At 44.5% G+C, this 22,154-nt stretch overlaps 1 protein-coding gene across 25 annotated transcripts in view; it reads left to right on the plus strand.

The window, feature by feature from the left end:
* Positions 1–22,154, plus strand: part of LOC105487290 (DEP domain containing 5, GATOR1 subcomplex subunit) — a 164,564-nt gene that overhangs the window by 46,368 nt on the left and 96,042 nt on the right. For 18 of the 25 annotated variants that reach the window (XR_011614075.1, XR_011614073.1, XR_011614074.1 and 15 more), the window contains 10 exons: positions 3,043–3,177; positions 3,931–3,992; positions 4,625–4,698; positions 5,914–5,983; positions 8,628–8,664; positions 9,541–9,661; positions 14,295–14,515; positions 18,152–18,355; positions 20,643–20,778; positions 21,803–21,900. Coding sequence is in view for 21 of the 25 variants with exons in the window: in XM_071080449.1 (XP_070936550.1) it covers positions 3,043–3,177; positions 3,931–3,992; positions 4,625–4,698; positions 5,914–5,983; positions 8,628–8,664; positions 9,541–9,661; positions 14,295–14,515; positions 18,152–18,355; positions 20,643–20,778; positions 21,803–21,900 (1,158 nt within the window). In the remaining 4 variants the exon portion in view is untranslated. The remainder of the gene's footprint in view (positions 1–3,042; positions 3,178–3,930; positions 3,993–4,624; positions 4,699–5,913; positions 5,984–8,627; positions 8,665–9,540; positions 9,662–14,294; positions 14,516–18,151; positions 18,356–20,642; positions 20,779–21,802; positions 21,901–22,154) is intronic. The other 7 variants (XR_011614077.1, XM_071080460.1, XM_071080463.1 and 4 more) reach the window with 1 other exon arrangement.

A 22,154-nucleotide genomic window follows, 5' to 3' on the forward strand; every position in this document is an offset into this window, starting at 1 on the left:
CTGGCTAACACGGTGAAAGCCCATCTCTACTAAAAATACAAAAAATTAACCAGGCATGGTGTTAGGCCCCTTTATTCCCAGCTACTCTAGAGACTGAGGCAGGAGAATGGTGTGGACACGGGAGGCGGAGCTTGCAGTGAGCTGAGATCACACCACTGCACTCCAGCCTGGGCGACAGAGCGAGACTCCATCTCAAAAAAAAAAAAATATTGGGACATCAGGACGTTTCCTGGGTCTGTTAAGTCCTGAGTCTGTTGGGTAAACATTATTAACCTGTTCTCTTAACTGTAAACATCCTGTGACTAAGAATGCCTAACCTCCTGGGAATGCAGCCTTGCAGGTCTGAACCTCATTGTCCCCAGCCCCTATTCAAGATGGAGTTGCTCTGGTTTAAAGGCCTCTGACAGCTATGCATGTCTCTTTATGAATGCCTGCAGACCCAGACCTAGGTGATGATGCCTCCATTCAGCTACCCCCAAAATTAATTTAAAGCAATAGCTTCTCATTGGGTGGTTGTAATGACCAACATTTAGCTCTTGGGTCTTCTGTTGACCGGTTAATTTGGTAGTCTCATCTGCTTCTCATGGTCAGGAACTACAAGGATCCTCCTTGGGTTCTTTGACTTACTCAAACCGTGTTATTATTTTCCACCCCATCCCTCAGCTGCTTCTAGGTAATATTTTAAAAATCTACTTAAAAAATAAAAATTTAAAATAAAAATTAAAAAAATCAAAATCTACTTAAAAAAAAATTACAAAAGCAGCCAGGTGCCGTGACTCACATGTATAATCCCAGCACTTTGGGAGGTCAAGGCAGACAGATCACTTGAGGTCCGGAGTTTGAGACCAGCCTGAGCAACGTGGTGAAACCCTGTCTCTACTAAAAATACAAAAATTAGCCAGCATGGTGGCACACGCCTGTAATCTCAGCTATTCAGGAGGCTGAGACAGGAGAATCACTTGAACCTGGGAGGTGGAGGTTGTGGTGAGCAGAGATCATGCCACTACACTCCAGCCTGGGTGAAAAAGACACTATCTCAAAAAAAAAAAAAAAAACTTTTTTTTTTTTTTTTTAAATAAATAGGCCTGCTGCAATGGCTGACACCTGTAATACCAGCACTTTGGGAGGCTGTGGCAGGGGATCACCTGAGGTCAGGAGCTCAAGACCAGCCTAGCCAACATGGCAAAACCCCATCTTTACTAAAAATACATAAAAAACTTGCCAGGCATGGTGGTGCATGCCTGTCATACCAGCTACTTGGGAGGCTGAAGCAGGAAAATCACTTAAACCTGGGAGGCGGAGGTTGAAGTGAGCTGAGATCATGCCACTGCATTCCAGCCTGGGTGATGGAGTTAAGACTGTCTCAAATAAATAAAATAAAATAAAATAAAATAAAATTCGAATATGGAGAGGTGTATCAAGTAAAAAACGATACGCTCCTCCTGACCCCCAGTGTCCTCTTCTTTAAGGGGAACCATTGTTAGCAGTGTGGTATGATTATCCCGGCATTTATGTGTTAGCTGAAATATATTGTTTGCAAATAACAGAAATGTATTGATTTAGTTTAAACAAAAAGGGAAATTTACTGGAAGAATACAGAGGCTTAAGTGGAGCAGCCAGGAAAGGCTCAAACACCATGTTGAAGAACCTTAGTGGCTCTGGGAACCATAGCAGCAGGAATTATGAGAGCCATATTTCAGCTTCCAGCAACCCTGTCTCTGCTCTCTGTTCAGAATTCACATTCCTGGTAGAGAGAGTCTGATCTGCCCAGCTCCAGTTAGGTGTCCATCTGTCACTGGCCAGAGGTGGAAGTGATGATGTACATTCACATCACCTGTATATCATCTTCACACGTGTCTGTACACAGGTGCTGGGGGAATTCTAGAGCATGAGGTCTTCTATTAGTAAATCTTCTTGTCATATTGGAATATCACTGATTTTTCATAGTAAGAATCACAGAAGCTAGAAATAAAAAGTGACTTGCCAGATTTACAAAATCATCCCAAGATTTTGGTCTACTCTTTTAAATAGTGTCTTAAATTAATACTATCTAATATAATCTAATTATATAGTTTATATATATAATAAAATAATATATAATATATAAAAAATCTATATAATCAAAGTTTTACTACAGACTCATTTATGGATGGTTCAAATTAACAGCATGAATTTTTCTTTTTTTTTGACACAGAGTCTTGCTCTGTCACCCAGGCTGGAATGCAGTGGCATGATCTCTGCTCACTGCAACCTCTGCCTCCTGGGTTCAAGTGATTCTCCCATCTCAGCCTCTCAAGTGGCTGGGATTATAGGTGCACACCACCATGCCTGGCTAATTTTTGTATTTTTTGGTAGAGATGGAGTTTCACCATGTTGGCCAGCCTGGTCTCAAACTCCTGATTTCAAGTGATCCACCTGCCTCGGCCTCCCAAAGTGCTGGGATTACAGGCATGAGCCACATCCCTAACAGCATGAAATTTGAGCATTTAAGGCTGCACAGGGCAAGTATTAGGCATCAATGAGGTGTATTAACAAAGGTGACAGAGACTTATTCCATGGTCAAGTAGTTCTTAATATAGAAAAGATAGATGTGTATACATTTAACTAGAATGTGGCAGTTGCTATAATAAAAATATGGCCCGGGTGCAGTGGCTCACGCCTGTAATCCCAGCACTTTGGGAGGCCGAGGTGGGCGAACCACTTGAGGTCGGGAGTTCGAGACCATCCTGGCCAACATGGTGGAACCCCGTCTCTACTAAAAATACAAAAAATGAGCCAGGTGTGGTGGCATGCACCTGTAGTCCCAGCTACTGAGGAGGCTGAGGCAGGAGAATTGCTTGAACCTGGGAGGCGGAGGTTGCAGTAAGCCCAGATCACGCCACTGCACTCCAGCCTGGTGACAGAGCAAGACTCTGTCTCAAAATAAAATAAAATAAAATAAAAATATGGGCAGAATGCTCTGAGAGTGTAGAGATGCTTGTTTGTGACGGGGTTATGAAAAACTGTAACATCATTATTGTGGAATTTTTGTTTTATTTCTAGTGTTTGATAAGCATTACATCAACCGCAACTTTGACCGAACGGGTCAGATGTCAGTGGTGATCACGCCCGGGGTGGGTGTCTTTGAGGTGGACCGCCTACTCATGATCTTGACCAAGCAGCGGATGATAGATAATGGTAATACTCTCTGGTTTGTGCCCTGTCTCCACATGTTCCTAGCCTGATTTTCCCTTAGAACTGTGAGCTTCACTGACTTCTTAGAGTGTGAGGAGCTTTGTATAGTGTTCTGTGTGTCACAATATCTGTGGATGTCAATAGGCGTCAGGTGCTAAAGATTCATGGTCAACTCAGTTTGGAAAATGCTGGGTCATGCAAAGATAAGCAGGTTCCATAATGACAGGTCTTCCTCCGTTTTTAACATGTTAGTGTAGGTTGTTTTTCTCTAAAGGGTGTATCAGGGTACTCTGAGTTTCCCAAATATATTTGGCACTAGAGAAGCCTTCCTGGAGGGATGATTTCAAGGGACCCATGTGCTGTCAGCCTGTTTTCAGATGCACTATCAGATAATCTAGTCCAGTCCTCCATGATGTGCCTCGTATCCCCAACTCAGCCCCACACCCCACAATTTGATTTGTTTCATCAACAAGATGGAGTTGGGATGCTGAGGCAGTAGAATTGCTTGAACCCAGGAGGCAGAGGTTGCAGAGAGCTGTGATCTCTGACCACTGCACGTCAGCCTGGGCAGCAGAGTGAGACTGTCTCAAAAAGTGTATTTACTTCTTTGCTGCATAGGCAGCACTATGAGGTTATAAATCATACAATGGTAAGTTAGCTTTGCCTAATACGCAGTTAAATAACATGATTTATAGATAGGGATGCTTGTCTCTGCCATTCCCTCCCCACAACTCTTTTTGTCTTTTATTTTTTTAGGAATTGGTGTAGACTTGGTGTGTATGGGAGAGCAACCGTTACATGCTGTCCCATTGTTCAAGGTAATTAGATTTTGGATTTGCTTACTAAAGGCCAGTTTGAGTATAGTTAGAAAGAGAAACAATCCAGGCGCTGTGGCATGCGCTTATAGTCCCACTTACTCGAGAGGCTGAAGTGGGAAGATCCCTTGAGCCTAGGAGTTTGGGTATAGTTTGTTATGAATAACTATGAATAACTGTTGCACTCCAGCCCGGTCAGCAAAGCAAAACTCCATCTCTAAAAAAAAAATTTTTTTTTTTTTTTTTTTTGAGACGAAATCTTGTTCTTGTCCCCCAGGCTGGAGTGCAATGGCACGATCTCGGCTCACTGCAACCTCTGCCTCCCGGGTTCAAGCAATTCTCCTGCCTCAGCCTCCTGAGTAGCTGTGATTACAGGCACCTGCCACCACGCCTGGCTAATTTTTGTATTTTTAGTAGAAACGGGATTTCACCATGTTGGCCAGGCTGGTCTCGAACACCTGACCTCAGGTGATCCGCCCACCTTGGCTTCCTGAAGTGCTGGGATTACAGGCTTGAGCCACCATGCCTGGCCCTAAAAATTTTTTTTTTTAAAACCCCAAAAACAGAAAAGTTAGAGCAGTTCCACATCCTACTTGTTCTGTAGCTTATCTGTGCTCTCATTTTTCCCCTTGCAGCTCCATAATCGGAGTGCTCCCCGGGATTCTCGTCTGGGCGATGACTATAATATCCCTCACTGGATAAACCACAGGTGGGTGCGATCTCAATCAATAGTAGGTGATAAGAGTTTTGACAGCTTCCTTGCCATTTTTCTTTAAATTTGTTAGGTTCTTATTATAGCACTAAACCTTTTGTCAAGAAAATGTGGAAACCAAGTTCTAACATTTGCTCAAAGTTCTCTACACACAAAGCAGTAGCAGTATCATATGGACAGTCTATGGTGAAAAAGAATAAAAACAAAATTTTAAGGACTGACTGACTTCCACTGCTGTTCCCAAGTCCTTCTATTCCCAACTCCCACAGACCGTAGAAGACCAACATTTGTGCCTGACTTCCTTCAGCTCTAGATAAGTCCCCGCGCCTCTTTATGGGACAAGACTTCAGTGTTCCTGCTGGTTCCAGCTCAGGGATGGCTTTTCTCATCCCTCTGCTAGTGCCAGTGCCTCATCTTTTTGAACTATGACACTAATCTTATTCCATCTACCCTTCTCTTGAAAATGCCTATTTTCTTCCAAGATCCAACTCCAGCATCTCTCTTCTGTAAATTACTTCTGTGCTGCCCTGATAACTAATAGCCACTTTTTCTTCAGTGCTTCCAGAGCCTTCTCTCCTTCTCTGGGTTGTCTTTCTTTCTTTCTTTCTTTTTTTAAGATGGAGTCTTGCTCTGTCGCCCAGGCTGGAGTGCAGTGGCACGATCTTGGCTCACTGCAACCTCCACCATCCGGGTTCAAGCAATTCTCTTGCCTCAGCCTCCTGAGTAGCTGGGATTACAGGTGCCTGCCACCACACCCAGCTAATTTTTGTATTTTTAGTAGAAACAGGGTTTCACCGTGTTGGCCAACCTGGTCTTGAACAGCAAGTTCATGGCAAAGCTGCAGCTATTAATTTATACTATTTGATATCATGATATTAGACTGTTTTTGACCTACAAAAGTAGCAATTTCAGGCTGGGCATGGTGGCTCATGCCTGTAATCCCAGTACTTTGGGATGCTGAGGTGGGAGGAACGCTTGAGGCCAGGAGTTTGAAACCATTGTGATCAACGTAGCCAGACTGTCTCTACCAAAAAACAAAATATAACTAATGTTTTGTAGTGACTTCTTGCAAAAGAAGTTAAAATTGGGAAGATCAGTGAAGCTGAGAACAAAGCCCATTTCAGGAGGGCTGATCCATGCCTAGTATTTTAACTGTGTTTTGAGTTTTTAAAATAAAGGGGATTTAGATTAATGACTCTGTTTCTTTTACAGTTTCTACACATCCAAAAGCCAGCTCTTTTGTAATAGTTTCACCCCACGAATAAAACTGGCAGGAAAGAAGGTAGGTTTTTATTTTTGTTAAGATGGTTCTTACTATGTGGTCCAGTCTTATCTTGAGCTCCTGGACTCAAGCAATCCTCCTGTTTCAGCCTCCCAAAGTGTTGGGATTACAGACATGAGCCATTCTGCCCAGCCAAGAAGGTAGATTGCATTAATCAGCAGAGAGCCTTTGTGGACTGTCACACACTGATAGGGTTATTTTAGTCCTGAGGTACCCTCATCTTCCCCCATGGCCATGAACAGAGTTAAGAAATTCATCCCCAAACTTTATTTATTTATTTATTTATTTATTTTTGAGACGGAGTCTCGCTCTGTCTCCCAGGCTGGAGTGCAGTGGCTGGATCTCAGCTCACTGCAAGCTCCGCCTCCCGGGTTCACGCCATTCTCCTGCCTCAGCCTCTAGAACAAGTGATTTTGTTGTTGTTGTTGTTTGTTTTTTTGAGATGGAATCTTGCTCTGTCTCCCAAGCTGGAGTGCAGTGGTGTGATCTCAGCTTACTGCAACCTCTGCCTCCCAGGTTCAAGCAATTCTCGTGCCCTAGCCTCCCGAGTAGCTGGGATTACAGGCACCTGCCACCACACCCGGCCTAATTTTTGTATTTTTAGTGGAGACAGGGTTTCACATGTTGGCCAAGTTTGTCTCAAACTCTTAATTTCAAGTGACCAGCCCACCTCAGCCTCCCAAAGTGCTGGGATTATAGGCGTGAGCCACTGCACCCGGCCAGAACTCGAACAAGTGGTTTTGATGTACTGTGAGAAGAAAAGCAGGCTGTTATGTTTGCAGTCCCCACACCCGAGTGCTTTCACCCCTCTGCCCTTTCCAGTAGAGCTGAATTCACTGAGGGTTGCTCCATTTGTGGCTGTGTGTCAGGGCCACTTCTTCCCTTTTCTTTTTTTAGCGGGGAGGGCTGTTAATGTTACTCTTCTAATAGGGGAAATACTAATTTGGAGCAAGCTGAGGACTCCTAGCATAAGCCATGTCAGATAGTGAAATGCTAGGAGATGGGATTCTGTCCAGAAAGGGCCTCTCTTGCCTTCACCACAAGCATTCTCAGCCAAGTAGAACATGGAAAAACTTCTCTGCACCATGATTATTTTATTTTATTTTTTTGAGACAGAGTCTCGCTCTGTCATGCCCAGTGTAGTGGTGGGATCTCGGCTCATTGCAACCTCTGCCTCCTGGGTTCAATCATTTTTCGTGCCCCAGCCTCCCCAGTAGGTAGGACTACAGGTGCATGCCACCATGCCTGTCTAATTTTTTTTTTTTTTTTTTTTGAGATGGAGTCACTCTCTCTGGCCCAGGCTGGAGTGCAATGGTGCGATCTTGGCTCACTGCAACCCCTGCCTCCAGAGTTCAAGTGATTCTCCTGTCTCAGCCTCCCAGGTAGCTGGGATTACAGGATTACAGGCGTGCGCCACCATGTCCAGCTAATTTTTGTATTTTTTAAATTTTATTTTATTTTATTTTATTTTTTGAGATAGAGTTTCGCTGTGTCACCCAGGCTGGAGTGCAATGGCATGATCTCAGCTCACTGTAACCTCTGCCTCCTGGGTTCATGTGCCTCTCCTGCCTCAGCCTCCAGAGTAGCTGGGATTACAGGTGCCCACCACTGTGCCCAGCTAATTTCTTTGCATTTTTAGTAGAGAAGAGGTTTCACCATGTTGGCCAGATTGGTCTTGAACTCCTGACCTCAGGTGATCCACCCATCTTGGCCTTCAAAAGTGCTGGGATTACAGGTGTGAGCCACTGCACCCAGCTAATTTTTGTATTTTTAGTAGAGATGGGGTTTCACCATGTTGGCCAAGCTGGTACTCCTGACAACCTCAGGTGTTCTGCCTGCCTCGGCTTCCCAAAGTGCTGGGATTACAGGCATGAGCCATTGTACCCGGCTACCATGATTATTTTAAAGAAGCAAGAGTTAATATTGTTGTGAAAGGTTTCAGGGTCCTGAAAGATTACCAAAAAAAATTACATAAATAGAGATGGGGTCTCACTATGTTGCTCAGGCTAGTCTCAAACTCCTGGGCTCAAGCAGTCCTCCCGCCTTGGACTCCCAAGGTGCTGGGATTATAGGCGTGAGCCACTGTGCCTGGCCTTTATTTATTTAATCTGAAAAAGATTTTTAAGAAAATGTAAAAAGTGATAGCTTTATTAGTTTTTTCCTCTACCCTTGTACTTGATTTTGGCAAATTGGGTGATCTACAGAGTGCTTAGCTCTGGTAGGTGCAGGCAGACAGGTGACAGCACCGTAGTGAAGGAGGAAGCATGCAGCGTTTGGGTCAGGTGGGACCTAGCTGTGGTGGCACAAACACAACAGTGGATTGACCAAGAATCTAAAGATCTGGGCTTGAATTTTGGCTCTGCCACCTGCTGAATATGTGGCTTTGGGTAAAGTCCCTCATTCTCTCTGCAATTGAATATCCCCACTTGTAAGGAGTCCATTCCCTCACTGGACAGGGTTGTGAGAGTCAGCAAGATGTGATGTGAGAATAAAGGACCGTGGTAGGTAGGTGTCAGATGTTAGCTCCTGCCTTTCCATCAGTTACAGGCTCTCTACCCTGGGAGCAGCACATACACACTGTGCCTTGTGATAAGTTCTTTTCTAGCAAAGGAAGGAGTGATTAATTATCTATTTAATTTTTCAGCCTGCCTCTGAGAAAGCAAAAAATGGCCGTGATACATGTGAGTATTTTTTGAGATTTTTTTCCTTGCTTTTAAAAAAAGAGTCAGCTGGCCGGGTGCGGTGGCTCACGCCTGTAATCCCAGCACTTTGGGGGGCCAAGGTGGGTGGATCACCTGAGGTCAGGAGTTCAAGACCAGCCTTGCCAACATGGTGAAACCCTGTCTCTACAAAAATACAAAAAAATTAGCCGGGCATGATGGCGGGTACCTGTAATTCCAGCTACTCAGGAGGCTGAGGCAGGAGAATTGCTTGAACCCAGGAGGCAGAGGTTGCAGTGAGCCGAGATCACACCATTGCACTCCAGCCTGGGTGACAGAGCAAGACTCCGTTTCAAAAAAAAAAAAAAAAGAGCATCAGCTTACCCATGACAACAAAACTATGTGAAGTCCCATAAAAAATCTGTGGAAAAGTCAGGAGACCTGAGTTCCCTTTGTGTCATGTTTGTAGGATCCCTTAATGACCTTATATTTTTTCCTGTCATCTGCAAAATGAAAAAAACTTGTTTTTCTTTTCCATCGGCCATTTGTAGGGATCAGGTAGAAAGTTTTAAACTACTAAACATATTAAGATGATTTATTTTAAGAAGGGTCACAAAAGGATGAAATGCTATCCACACCTTACCTTTATTTAGTGCTATACAGTTCTATATTGCTTTGACATATACGTCATTTAGTCTCAACTTGATGAATAGGTTGTTACCCCATTTTTTCATGGAGAGGGTGATCACCTGTACCTTGCACATTCTGGTGAAGATTATCTGAAGGCATCTGTTTGAAATGTATTTGGATGACAGTTTATATTATTTGTGTATTTCAGCTCTCAGGCATCTGTTTGAAATGTTTTTGATAACAATTTATGTTATTTGTGTATTTCAGCTCTCGGGAGTCCAAAAGAATCTGAGAACGCCCTTCCCATCCAAGTAGATTATGATGCCTATGACGCTCAAGTGTTCAGGCTGCCCGGCCCATCCCGGGCCCAGTGCCTCGCCACCTGCAGGTTTTCTGCCAGATTCACTTGGGGGTGCATATAAAAATTGTGTAGGAAAACCTGAAGTTCAGTAGTGGCCTCTAAGAGCAACCTTGAAAATCTTTTCTTGTTTTGTTTTGTTTCATTTTGGGTTTTTTGTTTGTTTTGTTTTGTTTTTTTGAGATGGAGTTTCGCTCTTGTTGCCCAGACTTGAGTGTAATGGTGCGATCTCGGCTCACCGCAACCTCCACCTCCCGAGTTCAAGCGATTCTCCTGCCTCAGCCTCCCAAGTTGCTGGGATAACAGGCGTGCGTCATCATGTCTGGCTAATTTTGTATTTTTAGTAGAGATGGAGTTTTTCCATGTTGGTCAGGCTGGTCTCGAACTCCCGACCTCAGGTGATCTGCCTGCCTCGACTTCCCAAAGTGCTAGGATTACAGGCATGACCCACTGTGCCCATCTCGTTTTGTTTTTTGAGATGGAGTCTCACTGTGTTGCCCAGGCTGGAGTGCAATGACACAATCTCGGCTCACTGCAACTTCTGCCTCCTGGGTTCAAGCAATTTTCCTGCCTCAGCTTCCTGAGTAGGTGGGATTAAAGGCACGCGCCACCACGCCCGGCTAATAATTATATTTTTTGTAGAGATGGGGTTTCACCATGTTGGTCAGACTGGTCTTGAACTTCTGGCCCCAAGTGATCCTCCTGCCTCGGCCTCCCAAAGTGCTGGGATTATAGGTGTGAGCCACCGTGCCTGGCCGGTTCTTATGGTCTTCTGAGCCAAGGGAAACAATTCACAAATTCCACAATCTTCCTCTCATCGGGCTGGCACTATCCTTGGACACAGCGTTTCTTTTAAGTTTATTATTCTGAGTGGGCAAGAACTTTTCTTTCTTTAAGTCCTGCTTTTAAAAATTTGCTGCCTGAGGCCGAGGTGGGCAGGTCACGAGATCAGGAGATCGAGACCATCCTGGCTAACATGGTGAAACCCTGTCTCTACTAAAAATACAAAAAAGTTAGCCGGGCATGGTGGCAGGCGCCTGTAGTCCCAGCTACTCGGGAGGCTGAGGCAGGAGAATGGCGTGAACCCCGGAGGTGGAGCTTACAGTAAGCCGAGATCACACCACTGCCCTCCAGCCTGGGCCACAGAGTGAGACTCTGTCTCAAAAAAAAAAAAAAAAAAGTGTGCTCTGTGGTGTTTTGGTCATATGGTAGTTGGTTTTTTTTGAGACAGGATCTCGTTCTGTCACCCAGGCTGTAGTGCAGTGTCACGATCATGGCTCACTGTAACCTCTGCCTCCTGGATCCTCTTGCCTCTGGCCTCCCAAGTAGCTGAGACTACAGGCATGCACCATCATGTCCAGCTAGTTTTTTAATTTTTTGTGGAGATGAGGTCTTACATATTGCCAGCTGGTCTCAAACTCCTGGTTGAAGCCATCTTCCTGCCTTAGTCTCCCAAAGTGCTGAGATTATAGGCATGAGCCACTGCACTCAGCCATGTGGTAGTTTTTAATTGTGATATAGTTAGATATACTAATCTATTCATTTCTGGGTCTTGTGTAAGAAAACATTCTCTACCCCAGAGTTACAGGTGAATATTTCATATTTTCTTCTAATATTTTATAGTCTTGGGGGATTTTTGTTGTTGTTTTTGTTTTTGTTTTGAAATGGCGTTTTGCTCTGTCTGCTAGGCTGGAGTGCAGTGGTGCAATCTCTTCTCACTGCAGCCTCTGCCTCCTGGGTTCAAGCGATTCTTATGCCTCAGCCTCCCAAGTAACTGGGACTACAGGCATGCACCACCACACTCGGCTAATTTTTATATTTTTTAGTAGAGACGGGGTTTCAATATGTTGGCCAGGCTGGTCTCAAACTCCTGACTTCAAGTGGTCCACCCGCCTTGGCCTCCCAAAGCGCTGGGATTACAGACTGAGCCAGCGCACCCGGCCTCATCTTGGATTTTATGCTTATGTTTATATTATTTATGTCGACTTTCTTTTTTCATGAATGTGTGAAACAACTCTAGCTTCTGTTTCTTTCCCTGTATACCAAATACTGTGAATCAATTTTCCAGATTTCTTTTTTCTTTTTTTTTTTGAGAAGGAGTCTCGCTCTGTCACCCAGACTGGAGTGCAGTGGCGCGATCTCGGCTCACTGCAAGCTCCACCTCCCGGGTTCAATCCTTTCTCCTGCCTCAGCCTGCTGACTAGCTGGAACTACAGGCACCCACCATCACGCCCAGCTAATTTTTTGTATTTTTAGTAGAGCCCGGATTTCACCGTATTAGCTAGGATGCTCTCAATCTCCTGACCTTGTGATCCGCCCGCCTTTGCCTCCCAAAGTGCTGGGATTACAGGCGTGAGCCACTGCGCCCAACCAATTTTCCAAATTTCTTCTTTTTTTTTTTTTTGAGATGGAGTTTTGCTCTTGTTGCCCAGGCTGGAGTGCGATGGCGTGATCTCGGCTCATCACAACCTCCGCCTCCTGGATTCAAGCGATTCTCGTGCCTCAGCCTCTTGAGTGGCTGGGATTACAGGCATGTGCCATCATGCCTGGCTAATTTTGTATCTTTAGTAGAGACGGGGTTTCTCCATGTTGATCAGGCCAGTCTCAAGCTCCCGACCCCAGGTGATCCACCCACCTTGGCCTCCAAAAGTGCTGGGATTACAGGCATGAATGACCGCGCCCGGCCAGATTTCTTAATTCTGTAGCTTTAAGCACAACTGAGTGGAATAATATTATGTCTCTTAATTTTGTGGCAAATGAACTTAGAGTGACCACATGATTGTTTTCTGTCCTCTTCCCTCATCCAGTCCTACCCAGAATGCTTAGAGCTCAGAATTAAGTGCTGTCAGCAGCCTCTCTCCTGTGTGTGGATGCTGCTTAGGGGCTCAGTAAGAGCTACTGAGGGGCTTTTCTTTGTAGTCTTTAAAAATGCTCTCATAGTTCAAAATTGGTTTTCTTTTGTCTAATCAAAGATGACAAGACCTTGTGGTACCCAGGTTGTGTGGTCTCTGAAGGCACAAATTGTGTCTTAATTGGTGCTCTACCTTTACCCATGGCTAAGCATATACTGGTGTTTAAATATTTACTGTGGAAAGAACAAACATGTAGTCAGCACTTTGAATCTGTTTTCAGGCTCCGTTTAAGCTCTTACTAAAAAAATCCTTGCAGGAGGAAAGGGAGTAGCTCTGATGCCACAAGGGCAGCCCTGTTGGTGGGCTTACTCTTTCGTTCTGAGCTTTTGCATCTCTATAGGGCTTTTCTCCTTTTGATCCTTCTTGCTGTTGCTTTTAGAGGTTTTCCCCTTAGGGAATTTTATGTTTTAATAAGGATATATATATATGTTGTGTGTGTGTATATATATAATATATACATATGATATATATAAACTCTTATTAGGAAATGTTCAGACATGCTCAAATAGAGACTACTATTATGAACAGTTATCACCATGTTGTCAGTCTTGTTTCATCACCTCTCCCACATTTAAATTTTGGATGGAGTATTTTAAAAACAAATCCCAGGATTGGCAGGGCACAGTGGCTCACGCCTGTAATCCCAGCACTTTGGGAGGCCAAGGCAGGTGGATCACTTGAGGTCAGGAGTTTGAGACCAGCCTGGCCAACATGGTGAAACCCAGTCTCTACTAAATATACAAAAAAATTACCCAGGTGTGGTGGCGGGCGCCTATAATCCCAGCTGCTTGGGAGGCTGAGGCAGGAATATCGCTTGAACCCAGGAGGTGGAGGCTTCAGTGAGCTGACATTGCGCCACTGCACTCCAATCTGGGTGACAGAGTGAGACTCCATCTCACAAAAACAAACAAATCCCAGGCAGCCTGTATTTTTTTTTCAATAGTGCGTACTTCAGCGTAAGTTTCTTTCTTTTTTTACATGTTATTTATTTATTTAGTGTCACCCAGTCTGGCACAAAGCTGATTAGTATACATTTCAACAAATAAGAATTAAAAAAACCAAAATATCGCAGTACCATTATCATTGGTAACAAAATTAACACTAATCCCTAAATCCCCTCTAATAGCCAGTGCATGCTCAGTTTTCTGAATTGCCTCAAAAATGTGCTTTTGCAGTTAGTTTGAAATGGGACCTAAACAAGATCCACTTTTTGCATTTGGTTATAATGTCTTTTGTGTGTGTGTGTGACAGTAGAATGCCTTGCTTTCTACATTTGACTGATTGTTGCCTTGTAATGTTTAAGTTTTCCTCTATTCTGCAAATTCCCTGTAAAGTGGCAATTATCTCTGGAAGCTTGATTAGATTTAGATTCAAATTTGAGGGTGAGAACACTTCTCAGGCACTGTGTACCTTCTCCCACATCACATCCTATCTCTCTTCTCATTCTGTTTTTAGTGATGTGAGATTAATCAGTGGGATCAGGTGGGGTCGGCCTGGAGCAGTCCTTTCTTTACAACTATGATCCTAGAACTTTGGCCGCATAATGTCTGTCATTTCTCCCCTTTCTTATATAACATCTCAAGCTGTTAAGGGTAAAGTACCACATATAGGTTTCCTGCTTGTAGATCACACTGGGGATTTTTGTTATTGGGTTCCCATGTGGCTTGGGCTGGTGATGGGTTTTAGAGTTTTAACTTGAGGTAGGACAGCATCCCTCGCTTGATGGTAACTTTTTGTCTCTTGCCTGGCAGGTCTGTGCGAGAGAGAGAGAATCACAGTCGAAAGAGTGCCAGCTCCTGTGATGTTTCATCCAGCCCTTCCCTACCAAGCCACACACTACCCACTGAGGAAGTGAGGAGCCAGGCTTCTGATGACAGCTCCCTGGGCAAGAGCGCCAACATCCTGATGATCCCACACCCCCACCTGCACCAGTATGAAGTCAGCAGCTCCTTGGGATACACCAGCACTCGAGGTAAGAGTGCTGAAGCACAGACCGAGCCAGGGACATCTTTCTTAATACAGTGGGTGACTGGAGTTGGGAGGGTTGGTCAGAGGTGGGGTGTAAATCCCACATCTTAATTATTTCTTTGCCAGTGCAGTAGGTACAAATCACTTTAGCTGTTAGCTATGTGTATATTATACTTTTTTTTTTGGTGACAGAACACCCAGGCTACAGTGCAGTGGTGCAATCACAGCTCACCTCAGTGTGGCCTTGAACTCCAGGACTTAATCGATCCTCCCTCCTCAGCCTCCCAAGTAACTGGGACTATAGGCATGCCACCACACCCAGCTGATTATTACATTTTTTTGTAGAGATGGGGTTTCACCATTCCCAGGCTGGTCTTGAACTCCTAGGCTCAAGGGATCCACCCATTGGCCTCCTAAAATGCTGAGATTACAGGCATGAACCAATGTTACTGCACCCTGCCTCTATTATACTATTTTTTGTTTAGCCTTTCTTCATCCATCATTTAACTATATACCTTTCCATATATTAATAGAAAGCTTTTCTTAGGCCTAGGGTCAAAAGGGTTTATTTCCTTATCATTTCCATTTATGCCATACATAAAACAACCTCTGTCTTATGTTGCATTTTAGTTTCTCACTTACTGGTCCAGCACAGTGACTCACACCTGTAATTCCAGCACTTTGGGAGGCCAAGGCGGATGAATCACTTGAGGTCAGAAGTTTGAGACCAGCCTGGTCAACATGGTGAAACACTGTCTCTACTCAAAATACAGAAATTAGCTAGGCAGTGGTGGCAGGTGCCTGTAATCCCAGGTACTCAGGAGGCTGAGGCAGGAGAATCACTTGAACTTGGGAGGTGTAGGTTGCATTGAGCCCAGATTGCACCACTGCACTCCAGCCTGGGTGACAGAGGGAGACTCCATCTCAAAAAAAAAAAAAAAGTTTTTCACTTACTGTTTTTTTTTTTTTTTTACTTTTATTTGCATTTATTTTGTGCTGAATTTATTCCCATACTATCAGTTTTTGTTTCTTCAATTTTTTTTCTTTTTTTTTTTCTTTTCTTTTTTTCTGAGACCGAGTCTCACTCTGTTGCCCAGGCTAGGGTGCAGTGGCATGATCTCGGCTCACTGCAACCTCTGCCTCCTGGGTTCAAGTGATTGTTCTGCCTTAGCCTCCTGAGTAGCTGGGATTACAGGCACACACCACCACACCAGCTAATTTTTGATTTTTTTTAGTAGAGATGGGGTTTTGCCATGTTGGCCAGGCTGGTCTCGAACTCCTGGCCTCCAGTGATACACCCACCTCGGCCTCCCAAAGTGCTGGGATTACAGGCATGAACCACCGTGCCTGGCCTTGGGATATCTTTTTCTTCTGTGCAATGTCCTCTTCTGGTTTAGGAATAATGTGTTACTTTTCCATGAGGATCATCTTGGTGTGGCAGGAGGAGCTCATGTATGGGTTAATCTGACCATGAGCTCTTTACATCAGGCAGCACATCTTGGGTGCTTTGTTCACCTGGACATGCTCAATGACCAGAGAATCTGCACCTAAACCCTTCAGTTCGGCATGACTGTGCATTTTTAAGCACAGTCTGTGCTTAATTCTGTACTGTTTTTTGGCCACTGACCCCGTGTGCAACCATGCTGTTTGGCCTGGGACCACCTACTATCTCCATCATTGTAGTGTGGAAATGGTACACATTGTTTCTGTAAAGCAACGTTTCCTTTTTTTTTTTTTTGAGATGGAGTTTCACTCTTGTTGCCCAGGCTGGAGTGCAGTGGCACAATCTTGGCTCACTGCACCCTCCACCTCCCAGGTTCAAGCACTTCTCCTGCCTCAGCCTCCCAGGTAGCTGGGATTACAGACATGTGCCACCACACCCAGCTAATTTTGTCTTTTGAGTAGAGATGGGGTTTCACCATGTTGGTCAGGCTGGTCTCAAACTCCTGACCTCAGATAATCTGCCCACCTCAGCCTCCCAAAGTGCTAGGATTACAGGTGTGAGCCACCGCACCTGGCCAAAGTGACATCTTTCATATACTTGGTGGCTTTTTGTATATGCATACCCTTGATGGCCTGAGCAGTTTCATGGGTCGTTTCTTTTTTTTGTTTGTTTGTTTTGAGACAGGTTCTCACTCTGTGGCCCAGGCTGGGGTGCAGTGATACAGTCTTGGCTCACTACAGCCTCAACCTCCTGGGCTCACGTGATCTTCCCACTTCAGTCTCCCAAATAGCTGGAACTACAGGTGTGCACCACCACACCCGGCTAGTTTTTAAAGTTTTTGTAGGAACGATCTAAGTCTGTTTGCCAGGCTGGTCTTGAACTCTTGGGCTCCAGTGATCTGTCCACCTTGGTCTCCCAAAATGCTGGGATTACAGGAATAAGCTACTGTACCTGGCCTGTACTCATCTTTTTTTTTTTTTATTGGGTTTTTCTCTTTTATTTCCTTAATAACTAACTAGACTATGTTCTTTTTTATTTTGTAAGTTAGAGCATCAATTCATTAATTTACAATGAACAGTAAAACTTTTATGGAAATCTGAACATTCTCTTCTTTCCTGCAAAGTAACTTGAGGAATGAAATACAGTATTACAATGTATGAGGTTCTGTGCTAGGCACTGGGTAGATAATGATGGCCAAGACAAATTCCTTGGAGTTTGCATCTGCTGGACCCACTTTTTCATCTAGGTGATTGCTTAGTGAATATGGGATGCACACAAGAAGAGTTGGTTGTGGATTTCAGTTCTTTGATCCACTCAGGCATGCTGTCTCTGTCTCCATAATGGGACCTGTCTGCCATTGCGCCAGACGGGTGGAGTCTAAATATCATACCATCTCCTTGCCTGGTCAAGGCTGGAGGCGTCCATTTCTTCATTCTTTTTTTCTCAGTAATTTTTTTTTAGCATAATACCATTTGATTGCTTACTCATGTCCCAGCCCACTAAGTCAATGGAGGGTCTATTGATCCACTCAGTCATTCAGGAACTCAGGTTCCTTCCATCCTGGGATGCCATGATTATGAACCTAAGTTTCCACAAAGGGAAAAAGAATGCACATCATTCGTGGAGATAATTGTGGCCCAGGCCTGGATTTGAAGCATATCATTTCTACCTGTGGTCTGCTGGCCGGAACTAAGTCATTTGACTTTATTGCAAAGAGGCTGGGAACTATAGTCTTGTGTCCAGTAGGAAAATCAAATGGGTTTATAGTGAAGATACTGACTAGCTCTGCCAAGATCTGCCCTTCTGGTTACCACATAGCTGTTTTTATTGTTCCTCCCTCTTAGAGAATATACTCGTTCCTTTCCCAAGGGAGACAACTCAAGTCCCATCATTCAGTCATTGCTTCCAGCTCAAAGTTCAGGATCTCTAGGCAGTGTCCTTCCCATCAGATTTGGTTGTGACTTCATTGTGCCAGTAATTTAGAACCAAAACTCCCTTCTCCCAAGTATTTAAAAGCAAACAAATGGAAACGTACTTCATTTCTTTATAGTTTGACAATTTTACTAATTTCTCTCACTCCCTGACATTTATGATGCCCAAGATTCTTGTCAGCCTTGGCTTATCAGTCTACCTAGTTCTGGTTTCACTGTGGTTCTGTGGTTTTTCTTTGTGACTCAACTCCATGATAACTGGCAGATGTCCTGGAGAACATGATGGAGCCACCACAGCGAGACTCCAGTGCACCAGGGAGGTTCCACGTTGGCAGTGCAGAATCCATGCTGCATGTTCGACCTGGTGGATACACGCCCCAGAGAGCACTGATTAACCCCTTTGCTCCCTCTCGAATGCCCATGAAGCTTACGTCCAACAGAAGGCGCTGGATGCACACTTTTCCTGTGGGTAAGTTTGTTGCTTAAGAGAGAGTCTTGGACTAGGAACTCCTAGCCCTGGTCTTCAGTGTCGGTCACCCATGTGTCCTTGGTCAGGTGCCTGTGTTACTCCACCAGTAAGATGGGATAACCATGCCCACTTTGGCCATCCTAGGGGTTCTTGTAAAGATCCTTGAAGATGCACTTGGGAATAGGCTTTGTAACTAATTAGCTTTATAAACCTGAGGGCTTTTTTGTTTGTTTGTTTCAGCTTTTTTTTTTTTTCGAGACAGGGTCACTCTCTAGTTGCCCAGGCTGGAGTGCAGTGGTGCGATCTCAGCTCACTGCAGCCTCAACCTTCGGGGCTCAGGTGATGCTGCCACTTCAGCCTCCCAAGTAGCTGGGACTACAGGCATGTGCCACCATGTCTGGCTAGTTTTTTGTGTTTTTAGTAGAGACAGGGTTTCACCATGTTGCCTGGGCTGGTCTTGAACTCCTGGACACAAGCAATCTGCCCACCTTAACCTCCCAAAGGGCTGGGATTATAGGTGTGAGCCACCGCATCTGGCTCTTCGTTTCTACTTGAGAGGAACTATGCATTGCCACCTGCTTTCTTTCCTAAGTTGGATATCCCTCATTCTTGTTCATTCTTTCTTCTCTTAGCTCTCTTGGATACTAATATCCTGTCTTGGTTACAAGGAGTTATGTTATTTTGTTTTCTCTTAGGTGTCTCTGACAACTGAAAAAAAAATTTTCACCCAAACTCACTTTTTCCTAGTCCGTTCTTTTTTATCTATATTCCGTTCTCAAGAAGACAGTAAGGTTTTCTCAAGCTGTGGCTAAAGTTAAACTTTAGCTTAATGGGCTGTTATTGAGCTGGAAAGGAACAAATGCATTAAACTCCAGGATTTTGTGTGTGTGTGTGTGAGACAATGTCTTACTCTGTTACCCAGGCTGGAGTACAGTGGCGTAATCTCGGATACCTGTAGTCTCTGCCTTTCGGGTTCAAGCGATTCTCCTGCCTCAGCCTTCCAAGTAGTTGGGATTACAGGAATGCACCACCACGCCTGGCTAATTTTTGTATTTTTAGTAGAAATGGGGTTTCACCGTGTTAGTCAGGCTGGTCTCGAACTCCTGGTCTCAAGCAATCCACCCACCCCCAGCTTCCCAATTTGCTGGCATTACAGGTGTGAGTCACCGTGCCTGGCGAAATTTTTATTTTATTTTTTTCATGGAAACCATCCTGCTGAATACCTGGAAATGCCTATTTTCTTTTGTACTTGTCTTTAATATTTGAAAGTTAAATCAGTGAGAAATAGATCTGAATAATTTGACTGTAACTGGGGGTCATGCTTAAACCCCGTTTTGCCCCCTTATCTCTGCTATAATCAGTCACACTCCTTGTTTCTTTCTGTGTCCTTTCCCCTCCATTATTATCTCCACTGGTTCCCTTCTAGGTCACTTAGAACTCTTGGTGTTTCTTCAGTGACCTTCAGCTTTTCATGCTTTTGTGCTTCTCCTCCTCCCACTCTTCATGTACACTTTATTGGAACCATGTTCTGCAAACAGTTTGCTTTGCTTCTTCCTCCTCTTTAGCTGGCCTTTCAGTAGCCAACGCCCTCCTTCATCAGGCTCCCCTATCTTCTTCATTCCTATCCTCAGAGGCTCTCTTCCTTCTTGGCTAATCTTGTGGTCTCCTGCATGTTTTGCCTCTTGCAGGTTTGGAGTTTCACAGGTATCATTTCATCTACCCAGGTGCCCTCTTCCTTCAACCGCTGTTAACTTTGTTGAACACTTAGCTCTTCAACTTCTCTTTCCCCAGGAAGCCTCGTTTTGTAGACTTGACTGATTCTAATTTATCTCCTACTCTGCCTTTTTTGCACTTAAACATCTTCTGCTTCTTAGAATCACAGTTGTTACTCTCCTAGGTATTAACAGAGTCATTTGGTGTTTCACTTGTATTTCCCTCTTACTGAGTTTGTGTTAGCCCTCCTGGCAAGGGTCCATGCCTCCTATACTTGTATATTTCACTGTGGTGACTCAGTTGACACACATGAGACAGAATATCCTAAAATTTTCTTAACAGATTAGACAGGATGATAAAGGCCCGGCCCCTTAGTAGGATGGGTCCCGCTCAGAAGAGCAGGTGTCCTCTGGGAGCCAGAGGGTCCCTTGTATAACGTTCTTCTGTGGTGTGTTCTTCTTTCAATCTCACCAACATCTGTATCCCAGTAACTGGAAAGAAGGGAGAGTATAGTTAAGTGCACAGCACTAGCTATCAGGTGGGAATGATGCTCAGTGGTTCTTTATCTGGGTAGGACCATCCGGAGAAGCCATCCAGATCCACCACCAGACCCGACAGAATATGGCGGAGCTGCAAGGCAGTGGGCAGAGGGACCCAACTCATTCCTCTGCAGAGCTGCTGGAGTTAGCATATCATGAAGCTGCTGGAAGGTGAGGATGTGCACAGGGCTCTGGAAGGTAACCTGAGAACACTCTCCAGCATCCAGGACAATGTGCAGAACAGACTATTGACAAAATGTTTAGAAGACTTGAAAAGACAGTATGAGATCAGGGCCTTCCTTTGTTGGCCAGTGTCATTCCCTTCACTTGGTGAAGGGCAAAGCAAACAGCCTGACATTTTTGTCTGAGATGTTACCTAGGCCCTGTTTTAGGTTTATCTTGAATCCAAAACACACTTTGTAAACCTCAAACGTGGGTTTTTCTAAACCTCAGTCAAAGATGAATCCGAGAGAGGAAATTCTTTGGATTTGGAATGCTGGGACAGGAGATTCATGCTGTGTGTTTTGGGCAACCTCTCTATGACTTTTGTCATTTTGGTTATTCAGAAATAAATCCCACTGTTGAGTTTAGAAGAAGTTAATGCTAAGAGCAATGGAAATGAAGGTTTATGTTTATAGAAAAACTCTTTTTGAACCAAAGCTCTGAATGTGTTACGAGCATCTAATGAGAGTCAGTGTAGGAGGAAAGTCATTTAAGCCTCGACAGGCGTGAGCCTGGGTTACACCTGGACTCACTATTCCTCTTGCTTTAGAAAACACTTTGCAAAGTGCGATCTTTGGCCCCTTTCAGTCACCTTGACACCCTAGGGGATAGATAAGGGATATGGGGAGGGCATGACCTTCTTAACCAGATGAACTCAGGTCCATATATTCAAGCACCTCACACCCATCCTTGTTTGTAAGAGGGAGGCATAGGGCAGACAGGGTGGGTGATCTAGCTTGGTGGTGGGAAAGCAGCCGGGGTGCCAGGGTCACAGGAAACCAGCACTGACACACAAACCAAACACTGTGGCCTGGTGGCTTAAGATAAGGATTCCAGTGGCTGCCAGCTTGAGTGGCTGAATATTCAGGCCTGATTTTTATGAACCTACCCCCCACCCCCGGGATATAGGGTGAGCAGGAAAAAGAGGTGATGATCTACATTAAGCCAGGTGGCTGGGCTCTGTTCTCTGCAGGCACAGCAATTCCCGCCAGCCTGGTGACGGCATGTCCTTCTTGAACTTCAGTGGAACAGAAGAACTTTCTGTCGGTCTGCTTAGCAACAGTGGTGCAGGTAACCAATCCAAGAGGTAATAGAGTTGGGATGTTTAGATCAGGCTCACATCTAGAAATGACACAGGGCCAGAAAAGCCGGGCCATGTCTATTTTGGGATCATTTCAGCCACACTTTTAGGTGACCTATTTAGAAGCAGTGCTCTATAATGCATGGAATTATAAAATGGGCTGCACGTTACATTTTTAGCTGAGAACATGTTGGTCAAGCCACATTTATCATCATTCTGTCACGGAGTCGTGATTGAGGGCTGC

This window comes from Macaca nemestrina, chromosome 15 (assembly GCF_043159975.1).
Source record: "Macaca nemestrina isolate mMacNem1 chromosome 15, mMacNem.hap1, whole genome shotgun sequence".
Lineage (NCBI taxonomy): Eukaryota > Metazoa > Chordata > Mammalia > Primates > Cercopithecidae > Macaca > Macaca nemestrina.